Genomic DNA, 18,398 nt, shown 5'->3' with positions numbered 1-18,398 from the left:
GGCACCCACCGGGCCCTGGGCTCCGCGGCCCCCACCCAGTAGCCAGCTTTCTCCAAGAGCCACATGCGGTGGGGTGGGGGGCTGAAAGTCCGAGTTCCACGAGGCCGAGAGGGTCCAAACCCAGCGTCTCAGGTGGGGGCCTGTACAAGGAAAGAAGGAAAGCCCAAGGTGGGTGATGCTGCAAACGAGCACGGGGTGATCTGCCGCCGTGCCCTTCTTTACGGGCCCACGGGGTGCACAAGCCCCTGTTTGAGCGGGGTGGGGGGAGGATGGGGAGGGACAAAGGGCGGCAAAGTCGGGGGGTCCGGGGAGAAATAGAGGGAGCCCAGGGCTAGACAGTCACATTTTCGGATCAGGCCTCGGACATCCGAGTACACAGGCTCTCCCATTGCTCCCGCTGGTACTGAAGATGTACACCCACTTCAGAGTTAGAAGGCCTAACACACCCACTAGGAGCCTAGACTCCTATTAGGAGAATAGAGTAACACCCTCATTAACAAAAGGTCTGTAGCCGCAGACACCGACCCGGGTTCGGAACCCCTGCTCCTATACACTCTCCCCCTGAAGAGACACCGCGGCCCTTGGAGGGTTCACCCCCTTCTCTCATGCCCAATCCAGAAGACCAAGGCTCTCCTCCAGTGTCTGATCTGGCGCCCCTTGGGACTACCCCCCTTTCCCCAGCACCCCATCCCCGCAGGCTGCACTCCCGGGCGGCACGGCAAGCTTCTCCAGGCTGAGCCATCCTTCGGCCCTAGCCACACCTGCCTCCTCTCGCGCCTCCCTCGCCTTCCCGAGTCGTTCCAGGCCAGAAGCAGACTCACCGCACACTTGGCTGCTGCTGCCCTGCGAGCGAGCACTTAGGGCCGGTTCAAGGAGACGCACCTCTCGGGAGCACAGAATCCCACCCCTCCTAAAGCCCGGACTGTTCCGCTCCCTGCGTCCCAGCCCTACCGCATCCCGAGTTCTGCCGCGAGGGCCCAGCCGTTGGGCCGCCCCTCCCACTCCCCACTCCCTTTCTCCCTAGGAAACCAGTGAGCACAAAGACAGCATTGATCCTCTGCCACCCCCTGAGCTGACTCCAGGAGGCCCCGCCGCCAGCGCGCGCTTACCGCACCCCCTCGCCGCACCTCAGGGAGCGCGATGTTCCGACTTTCTGCCTGGGAGTCTGAGCCCACGGCAGCAGGCTCGGTCAGGCGCCCAGAGTGCAGGCATCACTGGTGGGCCGCCTCTGGGTCCTGGCCTCTGGCCAGGAGGCGTTCAGAGCCCCGGGGTGGAGGAGCAGCGTCCTCTCCAGCTTGCTACCCCAGCCCAGTCCTGGGAGGAACTGGCAGGGGCCTCCGTTGCCTACGTACGACCTCTTTTCCTGGATAAACACAGCTCTGTCTTTGCGGCCATCAGGCCGGCCTTCTTAACTCCTCCCTTCAGGTTGCTAGCAGCAAGCCAGCCCTGTGCCCTGGGGCCTTCTCTGCTGGGCCCTGGCTGCTTGGGAGTTGGGGAGGGCTGCAGTGAAAAGGGAGACAGCCATTAGTGGGCAGTGGCCTCCATCCCTTAATGCTACGCTGGCCCCACCCAGCCCTCCTAAGTGAAAACCACAGGCACTGCGACACAAATGGTAACTTCTGCAAAGCCCTCCTTGCTGGAATCCTGCCTTGACCCCCGTTGTTCAGTTCTGGAGACATCCCAGTTGCTCCCAGACAGAGTGGTTTGTGGTGACTGGTTCTCTCAATTACACTGGACCAGGGAAAAGGGACCAAGCTTGAAATTTCTGGACATAGAGACACTGAGGACAGAGCTGTTTCCATCAGTGAGTCAAGGTCAGGCTGTGTCCACCCACCCCGCCCATCCTTGTCAGAAGTGTGTTAAACTGTAAACATGGAGGATGTCTCCCCATTCCTTCCCCTCCTTGAAGGCAGATCCTAGGAGACACAGGCCACCACTGACAAGATGAGACCATCAACTGTACTCCCGGCACACTCGCTATCCTTCATTCACTCCTTAGGATGTTTGCATAAGCTATTTCCTCTTCTAGGACCACTTCCCCTTCACCCTTCAGATCTGGAGGCCCTCACTGACATGCTCCCATTGAAATTAGGGGGTTCTCTTGTCTACTTTCACAGCATCCCATACTTTTCCTTTATGGTACTGTTCACAGTTTTGTTTTCTTTTTTCCTGTGATTTATTTCTGTGATTATTTAATGTCCTCCTCCCTTAGCAGACTGTAAGCATCACAAAGACAGTGCTTAGAACAAGGCAGGTGCTCAAGCAGGATTGTTGAATGGATGAATGATATTGAGCAGAATTGTGTCTGAATTAGTTCATTTATCCCTTCATTGTGCTAGGTGCTGGGGAGACATAGAATGGGGAAGCAGACAGGCAATAACGACAGCAACAAGACAAATTGTGAAACTCAGGAAACAAGATGATTATTCTGACATCTGATACTTGAGGGTTTGGGGGGAGCAAATGTTTCTTTTATGGAGATCCCTGGTGGCACGCAGACCCTCCAATCCTGTGGCTGCGGACTCAGCCCTGGTGTCATTTCTGGGGAGGGTGGTCTGTGTGGAGTGCTGCAGCCAAGAACTCACAGCTGTGGCATCAGTCAGGTGGGTTGGGGATCTGAGCTCTGGGACTTAATAGCTGTGTGACCTCTGGCCTATAACTTAATCTCTCTGGGGTTCACCTTTCCCATCTGAAAAATGGAGAGAAAATACCTAACTCTCAGAGTTGGCATGAAGATTAAATAAGATCACACATGTGCATCAGTTAGGCTGACTTCTGCTAAAAGTACATGAAAAGAGAAACCCCACTTCAATCTGACTTGACAATAAGGACATTTTTGTCTTCTATGATAAGCAGTCCAGAGGAAGGGTAGGATTTAAGGAAGTTTGATTCTGTGGCTTCATTCATTCATTCATTCATTCATCCATAGTTATTGACTACCTACTATGTGCCAGGCACTGTATACTGCGCTCTGGGGATATAGCAGTGAGAAAACAGAGAAATCTTCTGGCTAGATACTTTAGTAGGGGAAGGAAGACCACAGACAAAAATAACTGAGTAAAAAATACAGTTTATTAGATGGAAATCACTGTTGGGGAAAAAATTAAATTAGGGGAGGATCATAGAGGGTGTCAGGAGAGCACGCAATTTTAAATAGTGTGGTCAAAGATGGCCACCTTGAGAATGTAACATTTCAATAGCGGTATGAAGGAAGGAGGAAGGATATCTGAGGGAAAAGCATTCTAGGCAGAAGCGATGGAAGTGCAAAGGCCCTGAGGCAGAAGTATGCCTGGAGTGTTCAAGGAGGCGAAGAGGCCAGTGTAGCTGGAACAGAAGGAGTGATGGGGAGGTGAGGTCAGAGAGAGCGGGGCCAGACTCTTTGGGGGCTTGTAGCATTTGTAACAATTTTAGCTTCTTATTGTGGCGAGCTGAGGAGTGATATGACTTGACTTATGCATTAAAAGGGTTGCTCTGGTGGCTGCGTTGAGAATAGAATAAAAAGGGTAAGGCCGTAAGTAGGGAACTCAGATAGGAGAATATTGAAATAATCTTGGCACAAGATGATTGGGGCATGGATCTGTGTTGTGGAAGTCAGTTTCTGGATATATTCTGTAGATAGAGTCAGTAGGATTCCCTGATGGATCCATCCCCATTTAAGAGAAAGAATTATCCAAGGTTCTTGGCCTAAACAACTGGAAGAATGGAGTTGCCATTTACTGAGAGGGGGAAATATCAGGGGCTCAGTTTTAGATCTATTAAATGAGGAGATGTCTGTTAGACATCTAAATGGAGATGTTGAGTAAGCAGTTGGATATATGAATCCGGAGCTCAGAGGAGAGGCCCAGACTGGAAGTATAAATGTGGGCACCAAGAGAAATGTAGATGGAATTTAAAGTCACAAGATTTGATGAACTGAAGGTAGAAAAGAAAAAGGATCCAAAGACCGAGTCCTGAGTGCCCAACAGTTAGAGTGGGAGAGGAGGAGGAACCAGCTGTGCCAGATGCTGTGGGAAGGTCCGATAAAATAAGGACTGAGAGTTGACCATTAGATTTAGCCCTGCAGAGTCACTAGTGACTTTGCCAAGACCAATTTCAATGGAGTGGTGAAGGCAAAAGCCTGATTGGAGTGGGCTTGAGAAAGAATAGAAGGAAGAGAGCAAAGACAACTCTCTGGAAGAGCGCGCTAAAAGAGTAGGGAGAAGTGGGGCAGTGGCCAGACAGGGAGTAGAATCAAGAGAAAAAAATTTAAATGACAGAAATACGGTATGTTTGCTGATGGGAAAAATCAAATAGGAAAGGAAAACTGATAATGCAGAAGAGAGAAAGGAGAATATTGGGAGCAATATTGCCAAGTAGACTAGAAGAAATAGGTGTCATGCATAAGAAACAGAGCTGAGGGTGGTCCCCTGCCTACTGTGTGAACAGTTCCCCCACAGTTACTGGAGGGGAAGTAGAATAAATTGGTAGAGGTAGTAGGTGGAGAGGTGTGGTAGTGGGAGCTTTGCCCTTTCTGAATGCTTCTGATTTCTCAGTGAAACAGGAAGCAAGGTCTTTAGCTGAGAGTGATGATGGGGGAGGAGGTGGTGCTAGGCATTTGAGTAGAGAGGACTAGGAAAGAAACAGCCGCCTAGGAAAGCAGGAGAGTGAATGATCTAGGAAACTGCAGGATGACTGCAGGGCAGTATTACGGGCCCACTTTAGGATAACGATCTAGGCTTTGAAGTGAGACCGGACAGCAAGGTTGTGTGGGTTTTCTCCAGCTGTGTTCAGCTGTGCAGTGCGCTGGGGGAAAATGGGCAGAGATTTGGATTTAGCCAGGGTTATGCTCAACCTCTGACAGTTCATTTTCCTCCTCTCTCTTGCCTTCCATTTCCTTCTCTTGGTGGATATTAAATTAAGGATGTACACCAGGGTGTACGGCAGTGGGATTGAAAACTGACCGCAGACAATCCACAACCTGGCTGTGTTCGTTGGGGTCTGGTGAGGAAAACAGCAGTTGCTAGATGGTTCAACAGAGGGAGTTTGACACAGGGAATTTGTTACCAAGGTGGTGGAAGAACAAAAAAGGCAAATAGGAAGATGAGGGCTGTCTAGCAGGATCTGTAACCATGGAGACACAGCCACTACTTGAGTTGCCTCCCAAAACAGAGAAGGGGAGAAATACCCTTACACCTCCTTACTTCCCACCTTCCAGTCTTCCACCAGAGCCTTCCAAAGCCAGATGACAAAGGAGACTGGGAAATGTATATTGCAGGCACTAGCCCTCTGCGGTCTAAGGCAGGGTAGGGGAAGGGTGGGGATCTGAGAGCAATCAAGCAAATGACTGACACACTGGGTAGCCAAACAATAAGACGTCAGACCAGGAACTTGGAGATCACCTCATCTACTCTTTCATTTTTATAGAGCAGGAAACAGACCCAAAGAGAAATGATGGCCAAACAGTAGCAGAGTTGAGACTAGAACTCAGATCTTCTATCTTAAAGAGCACGGTTTTTTCTTGTACCCCAGGGGTCTTCATAATTGAGCAGAGCTTCTCCCTTGAATGAGGACCCAGGGTGTGGCCTCCTCACCTCTTCCAGCACCATTGCTGCCACTCAAGAACTATGTAGGTGGGCTTCCCTGGTGGCACAGTGGTTTTAGGAATCTGCCTGCCAATGCAGGGGACACGGGTTTGAGCCCTGGTCTGGGAAGATCCCACATGCCGCAGAGCAACTAAGCCCGAGCGTCACAACTACTGAGCCTGCATTCTACAGCCCGCAAGCCACAACTACTGAGCCCACGTGCCACAACTACTGAAGCCCATGGACCTAGAGCCCGTGCTCCCAAACAAGAGAAACCACCGCTGGGAGAAGCCCGCACACTGAAACGAAGAGTAGCGCCCGCTCGCTGCAACTAGAGAAAGCCCGCGCGCAGCAATGAAGACCCAATGCAGCCAAAAATAAATAAATAAAATTTATTTAAAAAAAAAAAAGAAAAGGAAAAAGAACTATGTAGGTGACCCAGGGCCTTGACCTCCTTTTTCTCGCCAGTGCCACTGTAGATGGCCACTTAGAGGACTGGGCCACTTAGAGGACTTAAAGTACAGAGTGCTTTCCTGGTTCAAGCCAGATGAAGAGACACAGAGGGGACAGACCTTTCCTCCAGGTCGGCAGACAACTGCTACAAGACTCCCTGGGCTTTTCGGCTAAATTGTCCTGTGTCCTTGAGCGGTGGCCTCAGGCAGCATGACTTGGCCGCCAATGCTCACTGTAGGTGCTAGCAGGTGATAGGGTTGGTGATATACTGTTTCTTGCAGCTCTGGCTCCTCACCCAGGACCCGTGATAAATGACCTAACTCTGTGGTCTTAGTTTCAGGAAGACTTTAGGGGCCCCTTCTTTAAGAGCTGGTATGGACTATTGATGTCCCTTGCCGTCTGGAACTGGTTGGTCTTACAATTGCCTTATTCACTCTTTGGTTTCTCTTGGCACTTGATTCAGACATTTGGAGAACACATATCCTTCAAGCAGAATAAGCTGATTCGAGCAGAATAACCTGCCACATTTGCCTGGATGGCTTGTTGGATTCCACCCCATCTGCCTATGTAGTAGCTGTAATTCCAATGAATGCACTACACATGGAATTGGTTTTTAAAGTGTGGAGGCAGAAACTCCCCTTGTTCTGCCTAGAAAGCTGCAATACTTGGCCTCCTGGGAGAAGAGAGGCATCTGTCAAAGCCCTCGACACTAGAGAAGTATTCCAGCAGCTGATGACCTCATTCCCCTTACCAAGATCCCTGCCTGCCCACTTGGCCTTCTCTAGTCAAGGCTGACACTCCCAGCCCGGCTGTGGGGCCTTGCCTGAGAGCCTCCTACCTCTGTAGATTTCCAGCTTTTGCCTGTTTCTGTTAGAAGCTGGCCCCAGTAGAGAAGTGACAGTGTGCGTCCAACCTCTGCCATCCTCAACACATGACTTCCAAAGTCATCCTGGGTGTTGGCATCCAGTTTCCAGATGACAGAAGAGAGAAGCAAGCTGTACTTGAGTTTCCAAGTACCACTGTTTCAGTTCCCTTCGTTTACTTGACTGCATAGGAAGGATAGAATATATTTCCCTTCTTCTCTTGGGAGTGTTTAAATGAAGATTAGGTCCTTTTTGACCGTGAATAAAGGACAATATGTTTTTGGTATACACTGATTTAGACTCTGGGCTTAATAGGTTATCAAAGGCAACTGTGAAAGCGCAGGAGAAAGAGTTTTTATGTGAGTATATGGGGGAGGGCATAGTTGGCTGCCACAAGATTTCTTGTTATGGCCTCTAGTAAGTCTCCCGTTTTTGGAGGGCACTGGATCAAGTGCCTTCAAATCCACGTCAACCAATCTTTTGCTCGTTATTCAAGACAGATGGCTCAGGAAGTGTGTGGTCTAGTTACTAGAAAGAGAACCTGATCCACCCACCTCTCCACCACTGCTGAATTTGGGTCCAACTCTCTGACCCTGTTCCATGCCACAAAAACTTCCTTCTCTCTGATCCCCTGAATCCCCAGCCCTAGTCCCAGGTCCTGGAATCTTAGCTGAGGCCTGAACTTGAATTCTTCACTTGTCAGGATGAGGGTTTGGACACAGACCCATCCCTCCTCTGCCTATCCTCCTTTCAAACTGAGGCAGTGGGTGCTAGCTACTTACCAAACCTATTTCTCTAATGTGAGTTTTTTTGTTATGTTTTTTTATTTTTTTTTTGCGGTACATGGGCCTCTCACTGTTGTGGCCTCTCCCGTTGTGGAGCACAGGCTCTGGACGTGCAGGCTCAACGGCCATGGCCCACGGGCCCAGCCGCTCTGCGGCATGTGGGATCTTTCAGGACCGGGGCACGAACCCGTGTCCCCTGCGTTGGCAGGCGGACTCTCAACCACTGTGCCACCAGGGAAGCCCCCAAACCTATTTCTCTTTCTTCTACAACATATAGTTACATCATATTTTCCAGCCAACCTCCCTTGCAGTTTGGTGCGGTCTTGTGACTGAGGAAACACTTTGAAGTTTGGCCCCCTAAACCTCCCTTGTTATTCTCTCTTCTGGCAACTGGATGTCAACACCCAGGATGACTTTGGAAATCATGTGTTAGATCATGCTTGTCAGTCAGGTTCCTGAATGACTGCTAGACACCAAAAATTGGACTTTGTGTGAGTGAAAAGTACAGTCTATTTAAGATACAGGTTAGATTATGGAGATGTAAAGGTTTATCTGTCTCAGCACTTGGCATTACCATACCTAATAATAAAATCCTTTATGACATGTCACTTGGAGCTCTCATTCTTTGGTAAAACTCCTCTAATCTTTGACCTCTCCCTGGACATCCCCTCCACCTACTGGGCTTGATGGAATCCTGCCTATCCCTGTGGAAGCTGCTCAGTTTCCCACCCCTGTCCTCTGCAGGCCCAGAGGAGGTACAGTCTTCTCCTGGGTGGCCATTGCCTCCTCCAGTCCATTGTTCTTCCCCCTCACATCAAACCTTTCCTCCTTAGAAATGTGCACCCCTTCCTCCGGACCTCTTTCCCCACTGATGGCCTGCCTCCTATTTCACTGAGGAAGTCGAGGTGCTCTGGCATAGATCCCGGCAACTTTCCGTCCTGCTCTGCATGCCCCACTTCTTCCTTTTGGTCTCAGAGTCATGTTGATGCTGTCCTGTGACTCCTGTCTCCACTGTGCTCTTGATCCATCTCTAAGACCATATAGCTGTTCTGTTGGAGGACACCTCTCTCTCTCCTAGGGTTTCAGCCTCTCTCCACTGGCTCCTTCCAAAACAATTTATAAATATACTCAAATCTCTTTCTTTAAATAACGTAACAATGACAACAACAACAAAATTCCTAGAAAGAGTCATCTAGCTTCACTCTGTTATTCCCATTCAGTTTTTCATCCACCATAATCTGGATTTTGTTCCCACCTCCTGGCAAAGAAGACCACCACCTTCCTCTCTGCCAAGTCCAAAGGCCTCTTTTTAGTTCCCATCTGCCTTGCCTTCTATTTAGCATTTGATACTGTTGACCTCGCCTTGTTAAGGATGGTCCATCCTGTCCTATTCTTGGCTTCCTTAGTGGGGTTTTTTTTGTTCTTTTTTTTTTGCAGTATGCGGGCCTCTCACTGTTGTGGCCTCTCCCATTGCGGAGCACAGGCTCCAGACGCGCAGGCTCAGCGGCCATAGCTCACGGGCCCAGCCGCTCCGCGGCATGTGGGATCTTCCCGTACCAGGGCACGAACCCGTGTCCCCTGCATCGGCAGGCGGACTCTCAACCACTGCGCCACCAGGGAAGCCCCCTTAGTGGGTTTTTGATTCTCTGCCCCAGCTTTAAGCCTTAGTGTGACCAAAGGTTCTGTCTTTGACCCCTTTCCCTGTCCTTCCTTTCTCTCCCATCCTGTCACTCTCACACCCTTTGCCTCCTCTTCACTTTCATTCTGCATAATCCACTCCCAGGGATTCCATGTCAGTTTTTATACTGATGACTTACAAATCGAGTCAGTATGTCAACAGTTCTGAGTTCCGAATGACAATATCCAGGCTCCTGCTGGGGATCACCATGCGATGGGGGTTCCATGGGGTTCCATGCGTGTGAAACTGAGCTCATTATCTTCCCCCACCTCAAACTTGCTCCCCTGTATTCCCAATGATGCCACCTGGAAGCACCAAGCTGGAAACTTGGAGTCATCCTTGAAGGCTCCCCTTCACAGATCCACTACATACAATTAGTGGCAAAGTTCTGTACTCTTGTTTGCAACATATTCCATATCTCTCATCTTCATGGCTTTGAACCATGTCAGGTCCTTCCTATCTCTAGTTTGGAGCCCTGCAAGGATCTCCTAACCAGTGCTCCCACATTCAGTCTTGCTGACCTCTTATTGCCACCAGAGTCATCTTTTGAAAAAACAAAACTTTATGTCACTCCCTAGCCCAAACACTTTGAAGGCTCCCTGTTGCCTACAAGACACAGTTCAAGCTCCATTGCAGAGTTTAAGGAGCCTTCCATGGCCTGCACCTGCCCTGCCCCCTTCTCTTTCCCTAAACTCCTGCCCCACTCAACACCTTGCTGTTCTCCAAAGTCGCTGTGCTCTTTCATCCCTTTGTGCCTTTGCTCGCAATAGCCCCTCTGTTTGGAATAGTCCCCTGCCTGCCTGGTGGACACCACTTAACTTCTGAGACTCCATTCAAGCACAGCTTCCTCTAGAAAGCCTTCTTTGGTCGCTTTCCTAGAGTAAAATTGACCGCCCCCCCTCCCTTTGTGTCTGCACTGCACCCATAACCAGAGCCACGGTGGGGTGGGAGGAGCTGATGGGGCACTCTGCTCCCGGCCCGCAGTTGTGCATCTCGAGGCCAGGGGCCCTGTCTTTCATCGCTGTGTGCTTGGTGCCTCACCCAGTGCCTGGTTCCTGGCAGGTCTCAGTACATCGCTTCTATTGGTGCTGGATGGGAAGGTGGGTATGTGGAAGGCCCTGGAAGGATTTTCATTTCCAACTGCAGAAGGGTCTTGGACTGCGAACGGGGCTGTGAGACTTTATTTATGCAAAGGAAAGTGCCTTCTCCCTCACTTCACCAGTTACTTCCCGGACACCCCCCACTGCTCTGGGGTGTGTCCCAGGTAGGCAAGGCGGTTGGCAGTAGGCTCTCCTGAAGGCATAGTGTGTAGTATTGAGATGAATCCTCTTCCAGCTGCAGCTGGAGGAAAGTACCTGCCAGAGAAGGGGGAGCCAAGTGGCTGGAGCCAGAGCACGGATGGTAGGAGCTTGATGGGGTGCTCAGAGCATGTGCACCCAGTTACTCAGTACCTGGGTCCTCTCCTGTGGTACAGGTTGGGCCACTCATACATAGAAAAAAAAAAAACCTAGTTGGGTTTTCCCTCACTTTGTCTGTGTCTCCTGCAAGTACCCAACCCCACTCTAAAAAGCTGGACTCCGGCTTGGGACTGGATCCTTAACATTCCCCTTCTGTTTGTTCTGGGTGTCGGGGTGGCAGGACAGGGCCTGGGGCTGAGGCTCTCTCTACCTGAAGCTTTGGCGTAAACGGTCTGCTGGTCCGTGCTCTGGGCAACGCAGGATATGTAAAGCTTCTGGTCCTCAACCTTTTCCACGCCAACGTTCAGCACAGCCAGAGAGCCCATACGGATCAAGCTGGGAGAGGAGGCGGCTTAGCCCCTCCCTCACATGAACCCCTGGCCGCCATCCCTTTACCTCTCTGTCCCCCCATCCTTCTCTTCATCCCGCCCTGCCTCAAGGACTAAAGTGGTTCTGGGCTCAGGGCCCATCTGCCAGCAACCAGAGTCTGACAGCAGAGGTTGCATTCTGGCCGGGAACCAGAGGACCGTGTGGCTGGGGAAGGAGAGTGACAGGCAGGACTTCTACACCTCAACTGCCACGCATGGCTGTCCCCTCAACGGCCAACACCCCAAGGATCCGTACTTACTTTTTGAACCTGGTGTTGAGATTCAGTGTGAACAGCCCGTCTCCAGTCAGATAAGCAGTTTTAGAGAAGGTCTCGTCTATCATGGCTGCCAGTGACCCTCCGTGGGCAAACCTAGTGGTGGGGGCAGGGGGCAAGGCCAGGGCTGGAACAACCCCACCTCCATCTTTCCCCAGGAATGGAAAGGAAACAGATCTGGATCCCGTCTGATCAAACCAGTCAAAATCAGCTGATTTGTCTTCCATGTCGCTACAGCATGTGTTAGCAACCACTGATACCATGATTTTATTTCACCAGGAAAAAACTTTTTTTGTTGTTAGAGTTAATGGAAAAACCTTTTTCAGATTCATCAGCTAATTCCTGGCGGCAACTACCATAATTTGGAAAGGTGCACTCCTACAGGGAATGATAAAGTCCCTGAACTTTGGGGCTTTAGTCTCTAAACCATGACCTTGGGCCAGCTCTCACCTCACTAGTCACTATGGCCAGTGTTGAGCCCCCATTTCCAAGATGGGTAAACGTGGAACTTAACCTAGGACCTATAAAGTGCTGACGAGATAGACTCCCGAGCAGTGCTGCCGGTGGAAAGCCATGATGCCAACACTTGCTTTATGTACAGCACATAAAACTCTCATTCTCACTTGTGTAAGCTGACCTTCATGCCGAAGCTCCATTGCTGGTTAAGCTGGGGACAATAGAAAGGCACCCAGCTGGGGGCCATGCAACCACACCCACCTGGTTTGACTCCTTGCCTCCACGTTCACACGTTTGATCTTGTGCAAGTTGCTAAACCTTTCTGAGCTTTAGTTTTCTCACTGTGAATTGTGAATAAAAATAATTTCTATCTCATCAGATCAAATGAGGTAATGTTTACAAAACCTCACGTACGCTTCTAGTCACCTCCCTTCTCAGATTGCTTGAAGGAGGGGAAGAGTTGTTGCCGAAGAACCCTAAGCCTGCTCTTCCCTCGTTGTCCTCACTGGCCAGGCAGGAGACCCGTCCGCAAGTGTGTAGGTGCTTCAGGGTAGCTCTTGGTCAGCCAGAAGCCTACCAGGCCTCACTGCCTAGGGGCTGGGTGGGTACTTGTCAAGATAATAGAAAATACATATATTGGTCTCTGTCCTTGATTCCTGGCACAGAGCTCCTGAAAACCTCTATTTCCTGGGTGATAGGAGTGTCTTTTCTAATGAGGCAACTCTCGGCTGGCTCCTGGTTGAGGGCTGGTCACCAGAAAGACCAAGCCATGATTGGAAGCTTGGAATTTTCAGCCCTGCCCCCCGCCCCTCCCCCAATTCTCTTGAGAAGAGAGAAGGGCTGAAAATGGAGCTAATGATTGATCATACCTATGTGTTGAAGCCTCCATAATAATTCCAATTAGTATGGGTCTCAGAGAGCTTCGAGGTTGGCCAACACATCCACACTAGAAGAGTGACGCACCCCAACTCCGCAGGGACGGGAGCTCCTGCGCTTGGGATTCTCCCAGACCTTACCTTATGGGTTTCTTCCACCTGGATGTTCATCCTTTATCATATCTTTAATAAACTGGTAACTATAAGTGTTTCTCTGAGTTCTGTGAGTGGTTCTAGTAAATTAATCCAACCACAGGAGAGGGTTCTGGGAACCACCAATTGTAGCCAAATCAGACAGAAGTTGTGGGTAACCTGGGGACCTACACTTGCCATTGGCATCTGAAGAAGGGTGGGAGCAGTCTTGTGGGACTGAGACTTTAACCTGTGGGATCTGGCACTACCTCTAGGTAGACAGTGTCAGAATGGAGTTAAATTGTAGGACACCCAGCTGGCATCACAGAACATTGCTTGTTGTGGGGAAAAATCTGCAAACATTTGGTGACCAGAAGTGTCGGAAGGGAAGTGTTCTATATGAGAGTAAAGGAGACTCACAGGAAAGACAGACGTAGCAGGGAAGAACTGGGTTTTTCCTTACCCAGGAGATAGACTGAACTGGGTTTTTCTAATTTGGCGCTCGTTTCTTCTCTGGACCCCCTCAGTCCTCTGGCCTCAGTGTTGGGTGGTCCTCCTCTGACTCCACGGCCCCACCTCCATGAGTCAGCCACACTCCATCCTATCCCTGCCTTCTTGGGGGTGTTCCTCTTCAGAACGGAGGGGACCCATGGCCTGGGTAGAGCTCTGACCTAGTCCCCCAGTGTCTGCCTGCACTAGTGTGGAAATCAGTGTCCCCATGGAAGATACCTTAAGGATGGCCAAGGTGACAAAGGGCTGCAGTCTGAATCCATGGCCTGTAGAGGTGCTGACATCTATTAAGTTCTTTGAACTCTGTTTAACTGCAATTGAGTCTCTCTCAGGCCTTGGGACCCTAAAGCTTCTCCTTCCCCCTCCTCCCTCTTCTCCCTTGCAGGAATTCTGAAACCAACAATAGCATTCAGTGAGTGTCTAAGGCAGGAACAAGGATGGAGAAGGCAGACACCCGTGGACACGGTGACCCAGTATTCTCGGGCAAGAAGCTCAGGGCCAGCCTGGTTTCCCTCGTGAATGTATTTATGTCCAGTGTGAGTTCCTTCCTGGGTCTATTGCCAGTTTGGAGGCAATGGAGTACAGTGGGAGAAGCAATGGACTTGGAGTCCCAGCTCCTGGATGAGAGACCTGGTCCTGACCTTGACTGCCTGTGCTACCTTGGGCAAGATAACTTACCTCTGTGTGCCTCAGTTTGCCCATGGATAGAAGGTGACGTTTGGATAGATGGCCTGATAGCTATATTGTGCTTTACGGTTTACGAGCACATACATATAGGCCCATAATATCATATCTATCAGCTATTCTGGAAGGTAGATATTATTGCACCAAGATTTAGGTAAGGAGCCCGAAGGCTAGAGGTTAAATTGCTTGCTCGGTGTCTCCAAGCAAGCCTGACAGAGCAGGACTGGGAGCCTGGCTCCTAATTTCAGATCCTGTCTTCTTCCAAGTCCAACACATCCTTCTCAAAGTGGCTTCTAAGACCCCTTCTTACTGGAAAATTCCCAGACCTGAATAAGGAGGCTCTTTTTTATCTGCACAGTGGGGACTGGACCAGATGACAGAATATCCTTTCAAGTCTGATACTGTGAGACTGGAGCCCAGAGCTTCCCACTCCCAACCCAGCTCCTTAGAGAGAGGTATAGATCCCAGAGCCTGGTTGCACCCAATCCATCTCCTGAGTCAAGCCCAGGAAGCAGCCAAAGATGTCCCCCACTGGGCCTGCCTGTGGCCTTACCCTCGGGGCCCCTCCAGGTAGGGGCCTGGTTGGAAAAGACAGACGGACTTCTTCTTGGATGGGTGGAAAAAGATGACATACTCGTAGCCTTGTCCTTCCGTTTTTTTTTTTTTTTTTTTTTTTTGTGTCCTTCCGTTTTGATACACCTGGTGAAGATGTGACAGTCACTTTTGTCTGGGGAGAGATGGGGATTGACACAGCTGAAGACAGGAGTGCGTGAGGGCATGGGGCCCAGTCAGGATGAAGGGCCAGTCGTTCAGCAGCATGGATGGAGCCCGGCCTCAGATATAGGGTTGAGGAGAGAACCAGAGGACATACAGGCTCTGCTCTCAGGGAACCTTCAATTGGAGAGCAAGGTACGGACCTGTCCTCAGGGCCCTCGGTCTGAGGGGGACACAGCCCTGTCCTCAGGGAGCCCTGTGTCTGTGGGGACACAGCCCTGTCCTCAGGGAGCCCTGGGTCTGTGGGGACACAGCTCTGTCCTCAGGGAGCCCTGGGTGTGTGGGGACACAGCCCTGTCCTCAGGGAGCCCTGAGTCTTGAGGAAGAAACCCTCATGAAGTTCCCTGGCTGAGAATAGATGTAGGGTCGGGGCAAGAGACCTTAAACATTGAAAATTAAAGTGTATGGCATTTAATTCACATATAATTCAAAATAACAATACTGAACAGAAAAATGAGTGCAGCAGAGTCCCCCAAAGTTGTGATTATTTTTCTCAAGGCGACTATAAGAACTATATCCTTTTTGGATGGAATCCAAAGTCTTCAAAAATTTTTGGTGTACCTGCTTTGTTTTTTCCCTAAACCCAATGTACCACCCATTCATCACTGGGCTGGAAGAACACATATGTGAATGAGAGAGACAAGTTAACACACACGCGTGCTCACACACACGCACACACAGAGAGATCAAAGTGGAAAACTCTATCACTCGGATCCGTGGGTGTTTCAGGAGAGCCTCTGGGCCTAGCAGAGCAGGGATGGTGTGCGGAGGTCTGCAGTGGGCAAGGGGGAGTCCTCAGACCTTTGTGGGGTGGGGAGGAAGACTTGGGATAAGGCTTGAGAGCAAGGGAAGCAGCCCTGGTGAGAAGGCAGCGGGGCAGGGAGCTGAGTCAGCAGTTCTCCAGTGGGTGCACTCTGGGCTGGGAGCAGAGGTAGCTGCTAGGGTGTGCTCTCTTCCCCTGGGAGGAGGGGAGCCAGGGGCCTGAGAGGATGATTTTCTCATCCACCTGCCTGGGGCTGCAGCAGGCGGGGTGGAGTTAGCAGAAAAAACTTCTGGCTGAGAACTGGCACAGAGCTTGTGAATTTCCTTTTTGAGCAGCTCTGACCACAGGGAAGGGCGCTGGCTGATCTGACCCTGGTGGGCTGGGGTGCATGTGTGCCAACGGGCCCTCTGCGCCCAGGCCTTACCTGAGGAAACTGTTAACACTAATGGGAGCTTGAGCCCCTGGATGTGGTTTCTGTTGGACTTGAAGGAGGGCAGTCTGATCCAGCCATCGGCCTTAGTTTTCTCCAGAAATTCGTGGTACAGGTTCAGCATGTCTGGACACCAGCTGGCATTGGGGAGGGCATAATTCTTCAAATCTGTCTTCTCCTGACAGAATCTTGAGACCTGGGCAGGAAAAATCAGGGAGACTAGACAGCTTCCTGGGAGGTGGGCTGCTGCTTTGGCTTCAGGACCTGTAGGTAGTGTGCTCCTGGGTTCCTGGGCTCTTCAATCCCTTCCGCCAGTGTTGACTTGAGGGAGATGACCCTTGGGGACTCCTGTGGGTGACCAGGGAAGGGGACACTAATGTGCAAAGGAAGGGAAGGAAAGGCATGGGGGCTGACAGAGGCACGCTGCTCTGTGGTGGTGCATTAAAATTGTCCTGTTTTAAAGCCTGTGAGCTGTTCTTTGAGGCTGAGAACAGCTAGCATTAGCCCCACCTTGCAGATGGGGAAACTGAAGAAACACGGCTAAGGTTGCCCAGCTTGTGAGTGTGCGAGCTGATGGTCAGACTAGAGCTCATCCTGAGACACTGTCTACCCTGGGGGTGTGACCACAGGTGAGGACCACTGTTATCACCCCCTCACTTCAGGGGCTACTCCAGCTCTGTCCATAGCCGTGGGCCTGCCCGGGGAAGGGGGCTTCCTTTGAAACCTGTTTTGGGCGCCCACAGTGGTGCGGTACCTTCTGTGGGATGAGGAGGGGTCCTCTGTGATGCCAGATGCTCACGCACCAAACGCACCCATGGGCAGTCGGCCACACACAGGGTCCTCTGTCTGGGGGTGTCACAACTCAGCTGCAACAGTCTGAGTGCCATAGGAGGAAAGTAAGTGGTGGCCACACAAGATTCAGATCAGGTTGAAAGTAACCTGGTAGTCTTAGTTATGGATCTGGGCTACTTGGTTTCCTTTGCCAAATCAAATAGCTCCCAACAAACTGCTCACCTGCCTCGGCCACGATCTGGGAAGAGGAGATTTGGGGTGCTCCCTACACCCGCGGTCCCTAGGAGAGGGGCTGCCCATCTGGCTGAGTGGGGCACTCACTCACCAGGGAGTCCATGGAGGATCCGAATGCGGAGACAAGGCTGAACGTGGGCAGGATGTAGGGGCCGCCAGGAAGGGCTCCGTGGTGGCCAAGTCTTGCTGCCGCCCGGAGGCCTCTTCTTATCATGGCTGAGCCCCGGGATCGGCAAGGGCTGCGGCAGCGAGGCGAGTGAGAGCACTTTTTCGGCTGCACCTTGGGGCTGTCGGGGCAGCCACCTCTGAGAGAAGCCTCACTCTTTGTCACAAGGCTTTCATTAGCAAGCTGCCACCGCAGACGATTAGGCAAGGCTGGGCTGGTTTGATAACAGCACCCATAGATGCTTGGGGACTTGACCTGGTCCAGCGTCACCCACCCCCACCCCCAGCACTTGGGGAGGGGCAGATGCTGCTTGGGCATGAATGCATAGCGGGACTGGCCTGAGTTCAGAAAGAAATATTTATTAAAGGAGCAAAAAAGTACATAATGAAATAGTATAGCATATATGAAGCTTTGGAGAGTTGCCCCCGGAGTTTTTCTGGGGAGAACTCAGTAATATTCCCAGAAAGATAAGGGAGGTCTAATCCTTGATTGGAGGCTACTGGTGGAGTGTCTGCGTGTGTTGGTGGAGTGTTTGTGGCAGGTGCTCTGCAGCAAGACTCTGAAAGCTCTGGTATGATCCTGGGACTCAGAAAACCAACTCGCAGCCCTCAGCCACCCCCTTCTTCTATCTCATACAGAGGGCAGCCCAGGCAAGCCTCCACTGCTGGTCCCTGGTGAGGACAGGGTGGGGAGGCGCGGGGTGGGGTGGGGTGAGGCCTTGGAAGGGGAGGCCAGAAAATCATTCAGGGAGGGAGCAGCTTAGTTAGCAAGGGCATTCTGTGCTTTGGGAACCCCAGGGAGCGGGTGATGGCAGCAGACAATGCTGGGAGTGAGGCAGGGAGTGGGGCAGAGGAGGCTTTGCTGATGACGAGCCTGGAAAAGAGCCAGCTTTGAGTGGGGGAGTGGGGAGGAGTGCTCAGTGAGCATCTGCAAGGGTGCGGACTCTTTTTGGTGGTGGTATTTCTTGTACTGAATTAAAACTGCCAGTTTTCAACTAAAAGTCCCGGATTTTAATGCACTAGAATAAAGTGTGTTCTAAAGGTCAGAACTATGCAAAGATGGAATTATAATGATGATGATGATGTGTTTGGTAGGTTCTGAAAGATCGTACTGATTTAATATGGAAATTTAAAGACTTTATC

At 51.0% G+C, this 18,398-nt stretch overlaps 1 protein-coding gene across 1 annotated transcript; it reads right to left on the bottom strand.

The window, feature by feature from the left end:
- Positions 1-10,555: 10,555 nt before the first annotated feature.
- Positions 10,556-17,304, bottom strand: THEM5 (thioesterase superfamily member 5). The gene is made up of 7 exons (XM_024762875.1): positions 17,182-17,304; positions 16,059-16,260; positions 14,791-14,824; positions 14,651-14,755; positions 11,426-11,536; positions 11,009-11,133; positions 10,556-10,695 (listed from the first exon to the last, which is right to left on the bottom strand). Exons 1-7 carry the CDS (start codon positions 17,302-17,304, stop codon positions 10,556-10,558), a joined length of 840 nt encoding a protein of 279 aa, XP_024618643.1.
- Positions 17,305-18,398: the final 1,094 nt, after the last annotated feature.

This window comes from Neophocaena asiaeorientalis, unplaced genomic scaffold (genome assembly GCF_003031525.2).
Source record: "Neophocaena asiaeorientalis asiaeorientalis breed wild unplaced genomic scaffold, Neophocaena_asiaeorientalis_V1.1 scaffold167, whole genome shotgun sequence".
Classification (NCBI taxonomy): Eukaryota; Metazoa; Chordata; class Mammalia; order Artiodactyla; family Phocoenidae; genus Neophocaena; species Neophocaena asiaeorientalis.
This window is presented reverse-complemented; position numbering and strand designations above follow the sequence as displayed.

What these genes read in the sequence shown, in the direction of transcription:
- THEM5 (XM_024762875.1), bottom strand. Translation starts at nt 17,304, where the DNA reads ATGATAAGAAGAGGCCTCCGGGCGGCAGCAAGACTTGGCCACCACGGA. An exon ending in AGTGTTAACAGTTTCCTCAG is followed by an intron (nt 14,825 to 16,058) that starts GTAAGGCCTGGG and finishes ATCTCTCCCCAG; the next exon opens with ACAAAAGTGACTGTCACATC. An exon ending in TACCTGGAGGGGCCCCGAGG is followed by an intron (nt 11,537 to 14,650) that starts GTAAGGCCACAG and finishes CCCCACCACTAG; the next exon opens with GTTTGCCCACGGAGGGTCAC.